General features: G+C 40.5%; 1 protein-coding gene across 2 annotated transcripts in view; it reads left to right on the top strand.

Moving 5' to 3' along the window:
• The window catches only part of INO80 (INO80 complex ATPase subunit), a 129,681-nt gene that overhangs the window by 11,099 nt on the left and 99,250 nt on the right, over positions 1-19,332 (top strand). Inside the window, exons 2-5 of one of the 2 annotated variants that reach the window (XM_082848589.1) lie at positions 16,096-16,281; positions 16,539-16,708; positions 16,800-16,867; positions 18,913-19,086. In XM_082848589.1, the coding sequence (XP_082704715.1) occupies positions 16,139-16,281; positions 16,539-16,708; positions 16,800-16,867; positions 18,913-19,086 (555 nt within the window). In that variant the 5' untranslated portion in view covers positions 16,096-16,138. Of the gene's footprint in view, positions 1-16,095; positions 16,709-16,799; positions 16,868-18,912; positions 19,087-19,332 lie in introns of those variants that run through there. The other variant, XM_082848588.1, reaches the window with a different exon arrangement.

Raw genomic sequence — 19,332 nt, 5'->3', positions numbered from 1 at the left:
AGGGAAGCCCTGTTTTATTTTACGTTTAAAAATATTTATTTATTTATTTGGTTCCACTGGGTCTTAGTTGCAGCATGCAGGCTCCTTAGTTGTGGCTCACGGGCTCCTTAGTTGTGGCATGAGACCTCTTAGTTGTGGCATGAGACCTCTTAGTTGTGGCATGCATGTGGGATCTAGTTCCCTGACCAGGGATTTAACCCGGGCCCCCTGCATTGGGAGCATGGAGTCCCAACCACTGTGCCACCAGGGAAGTCCCCATATAAATTTTAGACAGAGCTTGTTCGTTTCTTCAAAAACCCTTCTGGGAGTTGATTGAAAAATCTGTACGTGAATTAGGGGAGAATGTACATGAAGGACGTAATAGTAATACATATATCTGGCAAAAGAATTACATCTATGATACATCAAGGACTTCTATAACTCAGTAATAAGAAGACTAAAATTTTCTCAAATGTGGTCAAAAAACTTTAACAGACATTTCACAAGGGAATTTATACAAATGGCCATTAAGCGTGTGAAATGGTGCTCAACTTCATCAGTCATCAGGGATGTACAAATGAAAGCCACAGTGAGATATTATAATACCAAGTGTTGACAAAGATGGGAAGCAACTAGAATTCTTGCTTGTTGGTGGGAGTGTAAAATAGGAGAACCACTTTGGAAAATTGCTTGGTGGTTTCTTATAAGGGTAAACATATACCTACCTATGACCTAGAAGTTCCATTGCTAGGAATTTACCCAAAGAGAAACGAAAACCCAAATATCCATCAACAGGAGAATAGATAAACAAATTGTGGTTATATTCATTCTTGTAATGGAATCTGATTCAGAAACAAAAGGAGTGAACTATATGTAGAAACATGGATGAATCTCAAAAGCATACTAAAAGAAAAAGAATCCAGACACAAAAGTATACATGCAGTATGATTCCCTTTATATAATAAATTTCTAGTCTTACAGCAGTTACAGGTGAGGACTCAGGAGTCAGATTGTCTAGATTCAAATCCACATTCCGTATTAAGTGGTATGACCTTGAGTAAGTTACTTAACGTGTAAACCTTTGGTTCCTTATCTGTAAGTGGGATAATAATAGTAACAGTCCTTTTAAACAGAAAATTGTTGGGTGGGTTCTATGTGTTGGAGGTATTATGCTACTGTTAGAATTTTGTAAGAACCCTCTATATGAGATTTAAATTTGTAAAGTGTTGCAAATATTTTTCACAATTTATCATTTACTTTTTTTTTTTTTTTTTTTTGCGGTACGTGGGCCTCTCACTGTTGTGGCCTCTCCTGTTATGGAGCACAGGCTCCAGACGCGCACCGCGGCATGTGGGATCTTCCCAGACCGGGGCACGAACCCGTGTCCCCTGCGTCGGCAGGCGGACTCTCAACCACTGTGCCATCAGGGAAGCCCTATCATTTACTTTTTTTTTTTTTAATTTATTTATTTTTGGCTGTGTTGGGTCTTCGTTTCTGTGCGAGGGCTTTCTGTAGTTGCGGCGAGCGGGGGCCACTCTTCATCACGGTGTGTGGGCCTCTCACTATCGCGGCATCTCTTGTTGCAGAGCACAGGCTCCAGACGCGCAGGCTCAGTAGTTGTGGCTCACGGGCCTAGTTGCTCCGCGGCATGTGGGATCTTCCCAGACCAGGACTCGAACCCGTGACCCCTGCATTGGCAGGCGGATTCTCGACCACTGCGCCACCAGGGAAGCCCCATCATTTACTTTTTAACTGTATTTTTTTTTTCTGTGCAGAAATGACACAGTTTAACATGTTTATTGAGATATAATTCCCAGTTGATAAAATTCACTATTTAAAATGTATATGGTTTTAGTATATTCATTGGTTTTAATATGTTCACAGAGTTGCAACAATTAATCTCAGTGTCAGTTTAGAACATTTTCATCAGCCCCCAAAGAAACTCCTGCTTATTAGCAGTCACACCCCGTTCCCCACTTACCCCTGTCCCAACCCTCTGTCCCACACAACCACTGATCATTTTTTTGTTTCTATAGAGCTGCCTTTCTGGATAACTCATAAATGTAACCATACAGTATGAGGCCTTTGTTTACTGGCTTGTTTATTTAGCATAATATTTTCAAGGTTCATCTATGTTATAGCATCTGTTAGTATTCCATCTCTTTCTATTGACAAATAATATTCCATTATATGGATATACCACATGTTACTTATCCATTCATCAGTTCGTGGACATTTGTGTTGTGTCCACCTTTTGGCTATTGTGAATATTACTATGAAGATTTATGTCTAAGTTTTTTTGTGGACCTATGTTTTCATTTCTCTTGGGTATGCCTAGGAAGTGGATTTGCTCTGTCAAAGGTTAATGTATGTTTAACCTTTTGAAAAACTGTCAGACTTTTCCCACATGGCTGCACCATTTTACATTCCCACTAGCAATGTATGAGTGTTCCAATTTCTCTACATCCTTGTCAACCCTTGTTACTATCTATCTTTTCTATTATAATCATTCTAGTGGGTTTTATTGTGTTTTTTTAAATATAAATTTATTTATTTATTTATTTATGGCTGTGTTGGGTCTTCGTTGCTGTGCGCGGGCTTTCTGTAGTTGCGGTGAGCAGGGGCTAGTCTTCGTTGTGGTGCGCAGGCTTCTCATTGTCGTGGCTTCTCTTGTTGTGGAGCATGGGCTGTAGGCACGCAGGCTTCAGTAGTTGTGGCACATGGGCTCAGTAGTTGTGGCTTGCAGGCTCTAGAGCGCAGGCTCAGCAGTTGTGGCACACGAGCTTAATTGCTCCGTGGCATGTGGGATCTTCCTGGACCAGGGCTTGAACCCGTGTCCCCTGCATTGGCACGTGGATTCTTAACCACTGCACCACCAGGGAAGCCCTTTATTGTGGTTTTGATTTGTATTTCCCTGATGGCTAATGATGTTAAATCATCTTTTTATGTGCTTATTAGCCATTGAAATAGCCCCTTGGGAGAAAGATCTATTCACATCCTTTGCCCATTCTTAATTAATTAATTTCTTAAAAAAACATTTTTGGCTGTGCCGTGTGGCACATGGGATCTTAGTTTCCTGACCAGGGATTGAACCCGCGTCCCCTGCGGTAGAAGTGCTGAGTCTTAACCACTGGACCACTAGGGAAGTCCCCTTTGCCCATTTTTAAATTGGGTTACTTGTCTTTTTGTTACTGTGTTTTAAGAGCTTTTAAAAATATATTCTGGGAGACGCAAGAGGGAAGAGATATGGGAACATATGTATATGTATAACTGATTCACTTTGTTATAAAGCAGAAACTAACACACCATTGTAAAGCAATTATACCCCAATAAAGATGTTAAAATATATATATATATATTCTGGGTATCAGTCCCTTATCAGATATGTGATTTGCAAATATTTCCTCCTATTTGTGAGTTTTCAATTTCTTGATAGTATCATTTACAGCACTAAAGATATTAAGTCCAGTTTATCTGTTTTGCCATTTGTTGATTTTGCTATTGGTATGTATCTAAGAAGCCGTTACCTCATCCAAGGTCATGAAGATTTGCCCTTATGTTTTCTTCTAAGAGTTTTATAGTTTTTGCTCTTAAATTTAGGTCTGTGTTCTCTTTTGAGTTAATTTTTGTGTGTAGTGTAAGAGTTCCAACTTCATTCTTTTGCACGTTACTGTACAGTTGTCATGGCACCATTTGTTGAAAAGGCTGTTCTTTCCCCATTGGATTATCTTGACACCCTTGTGGGACATCAGTTGACTATAAATGTAAGGGTTTATTTCTGGACTCTCAATTGTTCCACTGATTTATATTTCTAGCCTTACATCAGCACCACACATCTTAATACCTACTACAGCTGTGTAGTAAGTTTTTTGTTTTTTAAGTGACTTCTGTCTCCACCTGTTTTTTTCTCTCTTTTTTTAAAAAATTTATTTATTTTTGGCTACGTTGGGTCTTCGTTGCTGCGCGCGGGCTTTCTCTAGTTGCGGTGAGCGGGGGCTGGCTAGTCTTCATTGCAGTGCGCGGGCTTCTCATTGCGGCGGCTTCTCTTGTTGCGGAGCTCGGGCTCTAGGTGCTTGGGCTTCAGTAGTTGTGGCATGCGGGCTCTAGAGTGCAGGCTCCGTAGTTGTGGTGCACGGGCTTAGCTGCTCCACGGCATGTGGGATCTTACTGGACCAGGTCTCGAACCCGTGTCCCCTGCATTGGCAGGCAGATTCTTAACCACTGCGCCACCAGGGAAGCCCCGTGTAGTAAGTTTTGAAATCAGAAGTATGAATCCTCCAACTTTGTCATTTTCAAGATTGTTTTGGCTGTCCTAGGTCCCTTGCATTTACATATGAATGTTATTTTATTTTTATTTATTCTTTTGGCAATGCCATGGCTTGCAGGATCTTAGGTCCCTGACCAGGGATAGAAACCAGGTCACAGCAGTGAAAGTGCTGAGTCTTAACCATTGGACCACCAGGCAATTCCCTGAATTTTATAAAAATTTATTTATTTATTTTTGGCTGCATTGGGTCCTTGCTGCGTGTGGGCCTCCTTTAGTTGCAGTGAGCAGGGGCCACTCCTCGCTTTGGTGCACGGGCTTCTCATTGTGGTGGCTTCTCCTGTTGCGGAGCACGGGCTCCAGGCGCGCAGGCTTCAGTAGTTGTGGTTCGCAGGCTCAGTAGTTGTGCCTTGTGGGCTCCAGAGCGCAAGCTTAGCAGTCGTGGCGCACAGGCTTAGCTACTCCACAGCATGTGGGGTCTTCCCAGACCAGGGCTCGAACCTGTGTCCCCTGCACTGGCAGACGGATTCCCAACCACTGCGCCACCAGGGAAGTCTCTCCCTGAATTTTAGAATCAGCTTGTCTATTTCTGCAAAAAAGGCAGCTTGGATTTTGTTTTGTTTTGTTTTGTTTTTTGCGGTACGCGGGCATCTCACTGTTGTGGCCTCTCCCGTTGCGGAGCACAGGCTCCGGGCGCGCAGGCTCAGCAGCCATGGCTCACGGACCCAGCCGCTCCGCGGCATGTGGGATCTTCCCGGACCGGGGCACGAACCCGCGTCCCCTGCATCGGCAGGTGGACTCTCAACTGCTGTGCCACCAGGGAAGCCCGCAGCTTGGATTTTGATATTTTGATAAGAATTACATTTGATCTGTATATTTTTGACATGTTAAAAATGTTAAATCATTTGATCCATGACCCATGGGATGTCTTCATTTATTTAGTTTTTTAATTTCTTTCAACAATGTCTTGTAGTTCTTTGGTTAAGTATTTTGTTCTTTTTGATGATATTGTAAATGGAATTATTTTCTTAATTTCATTTTCAGATTGTTCATTACTAGTATATAGAAATATAATTGATTTTTGTATATTGATATTGTATCCTACAAGATTACTGAGCTTATTTATTAGTTCTAATCATTTATTTTAGTGCATTCCTTAGGATTATCTATCTGTATACAAGATCATGTCATCTGTAAATAGAGATAATTTTACTTCTTTCTTTCCAAGCTGGGTGCCTGCACTCCTTCCCTCCCTCCCTTCCTTCCTTTTCCTAATTGCCCTGGCTAGAATTTTTAGTCAGTTTTGTGGGGTTTTTTTGTTTTGTTGTTTTTTTTTTTTTTACACGGACCTCTCACTGTTGTGGCCCCTTCCGGACGCGCAGCCTCAGCGGCCATGGCCCACGGGCCCAGCCGCTCCACGGCATGTGGGATCTTCCCGGACCGGGGCACGAACCCGTGTCCCCTGCATCGGCAGGCGGACTCTCAACCACTGCGCCACCAGGGAAGCCCCTTAGTCAGTTTTGAATAGAGGTTGTGAAAGCAGACAACCATGTCTTGTTTCTGATCTTAAGGAGGATAGCATTCTGTCTTTCACTATTAGGTCTGATGTTAGCCATGAGTTTTTCATAAATGTCCTTTATCAGGTTGAGGGAGTTCTCTTCCTTTTTTTTTTTTTAATTTTATTTTTTGGCCGCACCGTGTGCATGTGGGATCTTAGTTCCCCAACCAGGGATCAGACCCGTGCCCCCTGCAGTGGAAGGGCAGAGTCTTAACCACTAGACCACCAGGGAAGTCCCGAGGGAGTTCCTTTCTGTTCCTAGTTTGTTGAGTGTTTTTATTTTGGAATGGTGTTGGATTTTGTCAAAGCATTTTTCTGTTTCTGTAGAGATGATCAAGTGGGTTTTATGCTTTAATGCAGTATAGCACATTGACTGATTTGCAGATATTACACCAACCTTGCATTCCTAGGATAAATTCTACCTTAGTAATGGTGTATTATTCCTTTTATATGCTGTTGCTTTCAGCATATGATACAGTTGACCCTTGAACAATGTGGGTTTGAATTGCATGGGTCTACTTATATGTGGATTGTTTTTCAATAACTGCTTACTGCACCATCTATGGTTGGTTGAATCCATGAATGCAGAACTGTGGATATGGAACCTTAGTTATGGAACTGCACATATGGAGGACTGACTGTAAAGTTATATGTGGATTTTCAACTGCAAGGAGGGTCAGTGCCCCAAACCCCCATGTTGTTCAAGGGTCACCTGTATTTTGTTGAGGATTTTTGTGTCTATATTAAAAGGGATATTAGTCTGTATAGTCATACCTCGGTATCCATGGGGAATTGGTTCCAGGACCTCCTGTAGATACCAAAGTCTGTGGAAGCTCAAGTCCTTTATATAAAATGGTGGAGTCAGCTCTTCATATCTGTGGGCTCTGCATCTGTGGATATGGAGGGCTGACTGTAGTTTTCTCTTGATGTCTTTGCCTGGTTTTGAAATCAGGGTAATGCTGGTGTCATAGAATTTTTTTTTCTGTTATTTGGAAGAGTTTGTGAAGGATTGGTATTAATTCTACGTTAAATGTTCAGTAAAATTCACTGGTAGAGCCATTAGGCATGGGCTTTTCTTTGTGGGGAGTTGGAAGCATTAAATTTTAGATGATTGTATGCATCACACTTCTCATTTTCTGTTCATTTGATCATACAGAAGGATCCATATCCTGACCTGTTGTTTCCTCATTCAGAGTTGTAGGTGTTTGTAAATAATGCAGATTCCTCACTTAACATTAAACATAGTCTGACACTCATGAGTAATACTTTTTTTTTTTTTTTTTAACCAGTACGTGGGCCCCTCACTGTTGTGGCCTCTCCCGTTGCGGAGCACAGGCTCCGGACGCGCAGGCCCAGCAGCCATGGCTCACGGGCCCAGCCGCTCCGCAGCATGTGGTATCTTCCCGGACCAGGGCACAAACCTGTGTCCGCTGTACCGGCAGGCGGACTCTCAACCACTGCGCCACCAGGGAAGCCCAATGAGTAATACTTTTTTCCTGAACTCCCATGGCACTTTATCTGTATGTCTCTTAAGTGACTTCCCATGTGTGCTTTTTATTGTGGTTATTTATGTTTGAGCCTTAAATTCCCTATTAGACTAAATTCTCTGAAGGAAATATGTTTTTCTACACTACACTTAGAGTTGAGCAATTGAATAGCTGAATGAGTGAAATGTTGCTTTAATATTCATGTGAAAATAGCATCTCCATTCTTTTTTTGGTCTTATTTCTGTCTTTTAAAATCTTATGGAGTTTATTTATTTGGCCTGATCCTACTATTTGTGCCATAGCTCTGCAAATTATCAGTGTAGCCTGTAGCTCTGATTCAGTAAATCACATTCAGTCGTAATAGGTTTAGGTTACAGATTGCCTGAGTTATGGGGGAGTGCAGGTGGGAATTTTGTTACCTTAATACTGGCCTTTTATGTGAGCTACAGCCTATAACCTGCTACAGACTGTCTTTAGTCCTTTAAATGCTTTAAAGCTATAGTTGTTCCCATAAGAGCTGTACCTTTACTCAGCCTTTTCTGTGCTAGTATTGATAAATTTAGGAATTACTTCTTTTTTTTAAAAATTTATTTATTTTTATTTAATTTATTTTATTTTTGGCTGCACTGGGTCTTTGTTGCTGTGCGCCGGCTTTCTCTAGTTGCGGAGAGCAGGGGCTACTCTTCCTTGCGGTGCGCGGGCTTCTTATTGCGGTTGCTTGTCCTGTTGCGGAGCACGGGCTCTAGAGTGCAGGCTCAGTAGTTGTGGCACATGGGCTCAGTAGTTGTGGCTCGCGGGCTCTAGAGCGCAGGCTCAGTAGTTGTGGCGCTCGGGTTTAGTTGCTCCGCGGCATGTGGGATCTTCCTGGACTAGGGCTTGAACCCATGTCCCCTGCATTGGCAGGCGGATTCTTAACCACTACCCCACCAGGGAAGCCAGGAATTACTTCTTAAAGGCAGTTATGATTGAACTCTCTTTAGATATCTGACTAATTCAGTGATTCTCAATCTGCTGTTCTCTGAGATATTTCAATGAATATTTTGCTGTAGAATGGTCAAATAAGTTGGGAATTTCTCTTGGAGAGAGACTAAGAGCACATTAGCATATTGAAGACTAAAGAATCTTAAGTCTGACTTCAATGCATTAATATTTTTAATATTCATGGTCATTTGTTAATATCTTGAGGTCGTACTCAGAGAAGCAAACTTTGGGAAATGCTTCTCTAAATGATTGGTATGAAACCAATTTGGGGTAGCATTTATAAAGAGAAATCAGAAGTGAAAATAGAGTTAAGTATGGAAAGTCTAAATGTGTAGGTCTTAAGACAGATACTTAATGGTCATAATTGTGACTGACTATTTTATTAGGTGGTCATGATATATCATGTTCTTAACCATTGCTGTTAGGAAAAAAAGATTAAAAAAAATTAAAATCCAAGCTAAAAACAGTTTCTTAGACTAGGCTACCGTTTGAATGGTGCCTCTTAGCTCATCTCTATTCAGAGATAGGGTGGATTTCCCTCCAAGTGGGTATCTTTGTTAGACTTTTCATTTGGAGGAAGATGGAAATTCTGTCCTCAGCTAAGAATTGGCAGTTGACGCAGGTGTCCTTCAGGTTCTTGTCTAGAAGTAACACCTTGATCTCTCACCTCCCTATATTTATCTAGGCTTGCCTGAGAGACAAATTTTAAGGAGGATTCCCTGAAAGATACTCAGTTCATGCAGTCTCCTATTCTTGTTTAACAAGGATGGATAATGAATGATTGAACACATTCTGCTTAAGTTACCCGACTTTTGTTATCTTTTGATTTGTCTTATTTAAACTTTTGTCCCCAAATCATGTGTCCAGGATATGAGTAGAGACCTATGGTCATTGACTACAGATTGTCTTTATACAGAAAGTAACATTAGAACTAGAGTTTTGTAGCCTTGACATTTAAGACTGTGCTTTGAAAAGCAAATTAATATGGTCATTTGTAAATATCAGAACCAAATAGATTCATGAGATAGGGACTCTTTGCCCAAATAGTTTAGTAAGTTTGTTTAGTAAGGGAGCTAAGGTGTGCATGTATACAGTTAATTGACTGTAAGATCATACAAGTGTCATGCTTTCCATAAATAACCGTGCAGATGTTCAAAGAAGAGAATAATCTAAAAGTGTTTCCTGGAACAGTGTATTTCACTCATTTTGTCTTTGAAGGATTTCATTTCAGCTTGGTGAGACTTCTCTTTCAGAGATGTTATTCGTAGGATAAGGGCAAGACAGCATCCATAAAGGCATAGCAGTAATTAGAGAGTGCAAAGCAGTTCAGTCCAGGACCATATATGGATACAGGTAGGTAAGTTTGAGTATGATTTGAAGGCAGATACTTTACCATGGATATCAAGCTTAGTCAGGGGACCTAAAGGGTGATCATAGTCCAGTTGCAGGATAATCAGGATTAAAGAGCCAGAGTTCAGGGTATGGACCAGGCCAATCAATGGTGAATTGCTCTAACATCATGTATTAATCCTTTGAAATGGCAGTAAGAGCCTGTGGTTGGAGGAGTTTTAAAGAGCTCTTCACGTGAATATTGGGATGGATCTGAGAGGAAGTTACGAGACATTTTCAGGGTATTCTTAATTTGTGTCAAGTATAGGGAAATAGTAAAATTGGAAAAGTAGCTTGAAGCCAGATGATAAAGGTCTTTGAATCTCTGGTTGAGGAATTTAGACTTCATTGGATTTTGGAAAGCTATTGTGGGATAACAACATAATCAGAGAGATGTTTTGGAAATACTGATCTGGAAGTAGCTGCAAAGATGGATCAGAGGGAGAAGTACCTGGAGGTGGGAAGCCAAATTAGGCAGCAGTAGTCTGGGTGTGTGAGTACATGTGAATGTACTTAATGGCACTGAATTTTCTACTTACAAATGATTAAAGTGGTAAATTTTATGTTATGTATATTTTACAACAGTAAAAATCTAATCAAACACTTTAAAAATATTCCTTGACTCTCCAGATATCATCATAAGACTTATTCTTGTGGAGATATGTCATGAACTTCATGCACCTCCTCCTTTAGCCTTGTGGAAATAAGAAAGTGCTATTTCATGATTGCTATTTCAACTATCAATGGTGATATGCTACAGAGGTGATTCTGGGAGAATCAGACTATAGGATTGATGTGTACTTGGTGTCACAGGGGGCACATTGAGCATTGTAAGACCATACAAGTAACTCTGATCTTTCCTGGACAAATTGGTTTTGACTTCATGTTATTATGCAGCCCAGATACTGAGGAATTATTTTAAAAAGTAGTTCCTTTTGGGCTTCCCTGGTGGCTCAGTGGTTGAGAGTCCGCCTGCCGATGCAGGGGACACGGGTTCGTGCCCCGGTCCGGGAAGATCCCACATGCCGCGGAGCGGCTGGGCCCGTGAACCGTGGCCGCTGAGCCTGCGTGTCCGGAGCCTGTGCTCCGCAACCGGAGAGGCCACAACAGTGAGAGGCCCGCGTACCGCAAAAAAAAAAAAAAAAAGAAAAGAAAAAAAGTAGTTCCTTTTGAATCACCCAGTATTTCTTTGTAGTCATACCTTCATACCGCCTTAATTAGGACCATTTTATTATCAGCTAAATTAAGTAGAGCATAATATCAATTTTTAAAAATAAATTTATTTTATTATTATTTTTATTTTTGGCTGCACTGGGTCTTTGTTTTTGTCACGCGGGCTTCCTCTAGTTGTGGCAAGCGGGGGCTGCTCTTCGTTGCAGTGCGTGAGCTTCTCATTGCGGTGGCTTCTCTTGTTGCGGAGCACGGGCTCTAGGCGCGCGGCCTTCAGTAGTTGTGGCACGCAGGATCAGTAGTTGCGGCTCGCGGGCTCTAGAGCACAGGGTCAGTAGAGGCACACGGGCTTAGTTGCTCCATGGCATGTGGGATCTTCCCGCACCAGGGCTCAAACCTGTGTCCCCTGAATTGGCAGGTGGATTCTTAACCACTACGCCGCCAGGAAAGCCTGAGCATAATATGAATTATTTTGTAATAAAATCTTAGGAGGGTGCCAAGCAACAATTTTTTTTCATTTTTTCATTCAACTACAGATGATTTACAATATTGTGTTAGTTTCAGGTGTACAGCATAGTGGTTCAGTTTCACATACACACACACACACACACACACACACACACACACACACACACACAATAAATCCTGGTTGTTTATCTATTTTAATTTAGTGGTGTGTATCTGTTAATCCCATACTCCAAACTTATCCACCTCCCCCCTTTCCCCTTTGGTAACCATAAGTTTGTTTTCTATGTCTGTGAGTCTGTTTCTGTTTTGTAAATAAGTTCATTTGTATTATTTTTTAGATTCCATGTGTAAGTGATGGCATATAATATTTGTCTTTCTCTATTTGACTTCACTAGTATGATAATCTCTAGGTCCATCCATGTTGCTGCAAATAGCAATTTTTTTTTTTTTTTTTTTTTGCAGTACGCGGGCCTCGCACTGCTGTGACCTCTCCCGTTGTGGAGCACAGGCTCCAGATGCGCAGGCTCAGCGGCCATGGCTCACGGGCCCAGCCGCTCCGCGGCATGTGGGATCTTTCCGGAATGGGGCACGAACCCGTGTCCCCTGCATCGGCAGGTGGACTCTCAACCACTGCGCCACCAGCGAAGCCCCGAATCTTCTTTATCCCTTGATCTGTTGCTTCCATGTCTTGGCTATTATAAATAGTGCTACTATGAACATTGGGGTGCATGTATCTTTTTGAATTAGAATTTTTGTCTTTTCCGGATATATGCCCAAGTGTGGGATTGCTGGATCATATGGTAACTTTATTTTTAGTTTTTTTTTTTTTTTTTTTTTTTTTGCGGTACGCGGGCCTCTCACTGCTGTGGCCTCTCCCGTTGCGGAGCACAGGCTCCGGACGCGCAGGCTCGGCGGCCATGGCTCACGGGCCCAGCCGCTCCGCGGCATGTGGGATCTTCCCAGACCGGGGCACGAACCCGTGTCCCCTGCATCGGCAGGCGGACTCTCAACCACTGCGCCACCAGGGAAGCCCTATTTTTAGTTTTTTAAGGAACCTCCATCCAACAGTGTAGGAGGGTTCCCTTTTCTCCACACCCTCTCCAGCATTTATTATTTGTAGACTTTTTGATGATGGCCATTCTGATGGGTATGAGGTGATACCTCATTGTAGTTTTGATTTGCATTTCTCTGATAATTAGCATTGTTGAGCATCTTTTTGTGTTCCTGTTGGCCACCTGTATGCCTTCTTTGGAGAAATGTCTATTTAGGTCTTCCAAGCAGCAATTTTATATGCTTTAATTTGTATGTATGTGTATCAAGATGAATTATATGTATTCTCTAAGGTAGTTTTGCTTTACTTTTAAAACCAAGTTTCTTTGAAATCTTCTGGAATGGGTACCTGTTAGGTCTCATTTTGAAAAGTAGAATTTACTGAAGTCCTTTATAAAAGACTTTTATTAAAAAGTCTTTTATAAAGACTTTTATAAAAAGTATTTAAAGTATTTTTTTTTTTTTTAGTTAGTTTTGGCTGTGTTGGGTCTGAAAGGCTGCGCGTGGGCTTTATTTTTAGTTGCGGCAAGCAGGGGCTACTCTTCCTTGCATTGTGTGGGCTTCTCATTGCGGTGGCCTCTCTTGTTGTAGAGCATGAGCTCTAGGTGCGCGGGCTTCAGTAGCTGTGGCTCATGGGCTCTAGAGTGCATGCAGGCTCAGTAGTTGTGGCGCATGGAGCTGCATGTGGTTTCTTCCCGGACCAGGGCTCGAATCCATATCCCCTGCATTGGCAGGCGGATTCTCAACCACTGCACCACCAGGGAAGCCCTAAAGTATTTTTTAACCTCTTTTTTCTTTAACTGTTCCCAAGATTGATATTTTATATACCATGAAATTCACCTCATTTAAATGTACAATTCAGTGATTTTTAGCAAAATTACAAAATAGCGCAAACATCACCACAATGTGGATTTACATTTCTACCTCCCCTAAAAAAGATCTCTAGTATCCATTGGTAGTCACTCCCCCTTTGTACCCCCAGTGAACCACTGATCTACCTTTTGTCTCTATAGATTTCCTTTTCTGGATATTTCATATAAATGGAATTCTACAGTATGTGGTCTTTTATGTCTGACTTATTTTACTTAACATAAAATTTTGAGGTTCGTTCATGTTATTGCATGTATCAATTGTTTATTCCTTTTTATTGCTGAATAGTATTCCATTGTCCAGACATGCCATATTTTATTTATCCATTCACCATTTGATGGACATTTAGATTATTTCACTTTTTGACTATTATGAATAATACTGCTGTGAACATTCACATAAAAGGCTTTGAGTGGTGGACATGTGTTTTTATTTCTCTTGAATAGATAACTGGGAGAGGAAGTGCTAGGTCATATGGTAACTATATTCAGATTTTCAAGCAACTACCAAACTTGTCTATAGTGGCTATAATATTTTACATTTTCACCAGCAATGTATGAGGGTTTCAGTTCCACATCTTCCCCCAACAATTGTTTTTGTCTTTTTACTGTAGCTGTTCTAGTGGGTATAAAGTGGTATCCCTCTGTAATTTTAATTTGCAATTTTTGATGTTGAGCATCTCCATGTGCCTGTTAAGCCATTTGTATATCCTCTTTGGTAAAATGTCTGTTCAAAGTCTTTTGCCCATTTTTTAGTTATCTTCTTACTGAGTTGTAAGAGTTCTTTATAAATACATATCTAAAGTCATGAGGATTTTTTTTTTCTTGTAGAAGTTTTATATTTTGGGGTTTTACACCTGGGTCTCTGATCCATTTTGAGTTAATTTTTGTGCATGGTATGAGGTAATGGTTTAAATTCAACTTTTTTTTGTTGTTGTTTTTTGTTTTTGTTTTTTTGTTTTTTTTTTTTTGCGGTATGCGGGCCTCTCACTGTTGTGGCCTCTCCCGTTGCAGAGCACAGGCTCCGGACCCGCAGGCTCAGCGGCCATGGCTCACGGGCCCAGCCGCTCCGCGGCATGTGGGATCTTCCCGGACCGGGGCACGAACCCGTGTCCCCTGCATCGGCAGGCGGGCTCTCAACCACTGCGCCACCAGGGAAGCCCGACTTTTTTTTTTTTTAAAGTGAGAAAAGGACCTATTTCATTGGTCACTGTGCAGATTTTTTTTTTAAAATTAATTAATTAATTAATTTATTTTTGGCTGTGTTGGGTCTTCGTTTCTGTGCGAGGGCTTTCTCTAGTTGCAGCAATCGGGGGCCGCTCTTCATCGCATTGTGTGGGCCTCTCACTATCGTGGCCTCTCTTGTTGCGGAGCACAGGCTCCAGATGTGCAGGCTCAGTAGTTGTGGCTCACGGGCCTAGTTGCTCTGTGGCATGTGGGATCTTCCCAGACCAGGGATTGAACCTGTGTCTCCTGCGTTGGCAGGAGGATTCTTAACCACTGTGCCACCAGGGAAACCCCTAAATTCAACTTTTATATGTGTTATATATTCAGTTGTCCAGCACAGTTTGTTGAAGACTGTCCTTTCCCCCATTGAAATTGCCTTGGCACCTTCATTGAAAATTAATTGACCATAAATGTAAGGGTTTATTTCTGGATATTTCAGGTCTATTTCATTGGTCTGTGTGGTTATCCTTATGCCAGTACCACACTGTCCTGGTGACTGTAGCTTTATGATATATTTAAAATCAGAAAGTATAAGTGAGTAAGCCCTGTACTTTTTCAAAATTATTTTGACTATTCTAATTTCTTTGTGTGTCCATATAAATTTAATAATCAGCTTGTCAATTTTTGGGGGAAAAAAAGCCTACTAGGAGTTTAATAGGGATTATGTTGAATCTGTGGCTGAATTGGGAGAGAATTTTTAACATTCTCTTAAGGAGAAAGATTGTATTAGGAAATTTTTAAAATCTGTAATAAAAAGAGAAGACAACTCAAGATAAAGATGTTCTGGTTTCCTTTAAAGATTATACCTTAATTTATTAGATTATGAACTTTTACAAGTAATTTACTATTTATTGAGTACTCACTGTATGTCAGATGATGGGCTGATTGCTCTGTGTTATCCCATTATTTAATCTTGGCTCGGCCCCTTAACTCTTTAAAGATAACCAGTTATAAGGAAGAAGATGCTACATGAAAGACAGTTGGGGGGAAGGTTGTTAACACTGATTGATTCTCTAGTGAAGATGTTCTTAGTCTAACATTGTCCTTAACAACATAAGGTAGCAAAGAGAATGCTCAGGTTTCTCACCCTCACTTTTATTCTCTTTGTTCCAGTTTTCTAAATCATCTCTAAATCTTTATACTATATGACATGTTTATAAGGGATTGTAAAATACTCTGCCAGTATATCTATTCCCTTGTAAGTGGACTACCTCACACATATGTATGAATGTAAATACAAAGTGAAAAAGCGAGCAGCTGTTTTGAAGGGTGATGCTGAGAACATGTGCTCCTCTGTGAGGTGTACAACAGTGAACTTGTGGTACAGATTTGGATAGTTGTGAGTAATTATTAATTGTAAGATGAAAGAGAATTGAGTATATATTTTAAGGCACTGCTTCAAAAAAGTATCAAGAATTTTCATTGTGACAGGTGACAGTATTTCTAGTTTGGTGTTTTTCTCATCCTTTTAACGTCTGCATTTGCATTAGGAGGCAATGCCTAACAAGAACTTCATCATGGTCTTTCTGTAGACTGCTGTATTCTCTTCTTGTGTCTAGAAGGTCTGATTTCTCTTCATATTGTTAGCAAGCAGGCAAAATAAAGGGAGAATGAATAGCATTTCATCTTTCACTACTTATCTCCATTCTGCAGCCGTGCAGTCGGAAACCCTTGTGCATGAAGACAGATTTGTTCTATGGCCTCGGAGTTGGGTGCCGGGGACGATGGCGGCTTCACTGAGCTGGCAAAGCCCCTCTATCTTCAGTACCTGGAGAGGGCCCTCCGGTTGGACCATTTCCTGCGACAAACATCAGCCATCTTCAACAGGAATATTTCTAGGTATGGTATCCCATATTCCCAATATAACGTTTCACCACATTTCTGATTCCCATCATTCCTGTAGATTTTATGGTTAAAGTATCTTTTATGGGTTTTGGGATGTTTGATTTTTTTTTTCCTTCTTTCTTTCAAATAAAATACAGTCAGCTTAATCAGAGGATCAATTTCTTCTGTAAAGTGTTCAGTCTGCTAACCATAAATTATAATATTTTGCTGGGTCGGCTGTTATTGTGGATTCACCATTCTTCAATTTATAGTGATGAAAGTGAAGATGGACTGGATGACAATAATCCTTTATTACCCCAATCTGGGGATCCCTTGATACAAGTTAAGGAAGAACCTCCAAATTCATTGCTTGGTGAGACTTCTGGAGCAAGTAGTTCTGGAATGTTAAACACATATTCATTGAATGGAGTTCTACAGTCAGGTCAGTGTGGTGTGAGATCCCTCTTTGGACTATCAGTTCTTTTGGGGCAAGTGTCCTTTCATTTTTTTATTCTTTATGTTTCTTTACACAGAAACAAAATCTGACAAAGGGAATTTATATAACTTCTCTAAGTTGAAGAAAAGCAGAAAGTGGCTAAAGGTAAGAGATAAGGCAGAATGTTTATAATTCAAATAACCTACTAAAATTACAAATAGAAGGAGAGGTTACTGACTAATTATGGCACATTGGCAGAGATTTTCCTAGACATGAGTCTTTTATTCTGGGTGTGGTTGGTGTTTTTGTTTGTTTGTTTGTTTTTTGTGGTACGTGGGCCTCTAACTGTTGTGGCCTCTCCCGTTGCGGAGCACAGGCTCCGGACACGCAGGCTCAGCAGCCATGGCTCACGGGCCCAGCCGCTCCACAGCATGTGGGATCTTCCCGGACCGGGGCACGAACCCGTCCGTGTCCCCTGCATCGGCAGGCGGACTCTCAACCACTGGGTGTGGTTTTTTAAGAGATTATAGAGAAAAATCTAGAGGACTCAACGAAGTTCATTTTAGCAAACATTTTTGGGAATGAAGCCCTATACTGAGCAAGGGAGTACAGAAATATATCAGATAAGATCCTTGCTCTCACTGGCTTGTAATCAGGATTATTAATCTGTTTTTTTTTTATTAGTCACTGAGTAGTTCATTCATTCAATAGGTGTTGATTGGCATGTACTGCCTTGGGAGATACTATTGTAGATAGATAGAGTTCCTGCCCTGAGGAGCTTACATTCTAATGTAGGGAGGCAGTGAGTAAGCCTGTAAATAAGAAATAAATACAGTTTCTTTAAAGAGGTAACATTTCAACTGATTGCTGAATGATCAGAAGGAACTATGTGAAGGTTTAAGATAAGAGCATTTCAATCAGAAGGAACAATGGCAGAAGTCCTGAGAAAGGAAGCAACTTGGTATGTTTGGGGAAGAAAGGCGGTTGGTATAGCTGGAGCACAGTAAATGAGAGGATAGTAGAAACTGAGGTTATTAGCTGATCACGTTGGGCCTTGTACACTATGTTACGGAATTTGTATTTTAACTCTTGTTACAGTGCTAAGCAGTTGGAGTGTTTGTAAGCAAGGCAGTGACAATCTCATTTATACTCTTACAAGATTACTGTCATTAGCTAGACTGAATTAAGGTTAGCATTTCTTTTATTGAAACTAATTATTTCTCTATTTTATACTTTTCTTATGAAGAGCTCAAAGTAATTTAAAGGTGGTCTATTATTTTTATCACCAGCCCCTTTAAAACGCTCATGTGGAAAAGGCCTGATTAGCTTCACATCAATGAGGTTTTAAAACTGTTGGGAATGCAGTAACCTTATGCTTGGCCATCACATTTTAAAAAATTGAGATGTAATTCACATGCCATAAAATCTACCCTTTTAAAGTGTATAATTTAATAATTTTTAGTACTTTCATAAAGTTAATACAGCCATTACCACTATCTAATTCCAGAACATTTTCAACACTCCAGGAAGAAACTCTGTTCATTAACAGTCACCCTTTCTCTACTTTCCCCAGTCCTTGGGAGCCACTAACCTGTTTTCTGTCTCTGTGGATTTGCCTATCCTGGACATTTCATATAAATGAAAACATAAAATATGGCCTTTTATGTCTGGCTTCTTTTACTTAGCATAATGTTTTCAAGGTTCATTCGTGTTGTGGCACATGTCGGTACTACTTCCTTCATTTTAATGGCTGAATAATTCTTCGTTATCTGGATAATACCACATTTTGTTTATCCATTCATCAGTTAATGGATTTTGGAGTTGTTTCCCCTTTATTAGGCATCACAGCTTGTTTTCTGTATTATATCTTTATGCCCTATAGTAGCTTTTTAGGTTTTGTTTAGTTTTTTGCCTTGGTATTTGACATTTATTTAAATTACCTTATGTGTAGCATATGTACTAAGTGAAATTTAGCCTTGTTGCTGTTGATAGCATTTCTCATGTTTTGGCGCTCTTTCATTCGTGACTACTAGGTTTAATTGGTATCTTTTTGTTTTTTAGATGAATTGGTAAAGAATAGTATAAGGGAAACTGGAATGACTATCCTCCAGCTGTTTTTGTCATTGTTTTGGGATCTGGAAAAAACCCTTGGATTATAAAAGGAATTGCTTCATATCAGAGGTTCCATTTCCATTTCCTCCCTTTTTCAGAGCATTCTGCTAAGTGATGAATCCAGTGAGGCAGATTCTCAGAGTGAAGACAATGATGAAGAAGAAGAAGAAGAAGAAGAAGAACTCAATCTCAGCAGAGAAGAACTTCATAATATGTTGCGACTGCACAAATATAAGAAACTTCACCAGAATAAGTATAGTAAAGACAAGGAGGTAAGGGTTTCAGGAGAAATCTCAGATTTTCATGCTGGGTATTTACCCTCTGGTTTATATTAATTGAAAATACATCATTTTAACTTTATATTTAGGTGGTGGTTGTGGTTGTTCTGATAATTGAAATATACTTCACATACCAAAAAAATTCAGCCTTTTAATGTACACAGTTCAGTTGGTCTTAGTATATTCATAGAGTTTGTAACTATCATCACTTTCTAATTTTGGAACATTTTCTCACCCCAA

This window comes from Leucopleurus acutus, assembly GCF_964270905.1.
Source record: "Leucopleurus acutus genome assembly, chromosome: 1".
Taxonomy (NCBI): Eukaryota; Metazoa; Chordata; class Mammalia; order Artiodactyla; family Delphinidae; genus Leucopleurus; species Leucopleurus acutus.
Note: the sequence above shows the minus strand (reverse complement) of the source record. Positions and strands in the feature narration are given on the sequence as shown.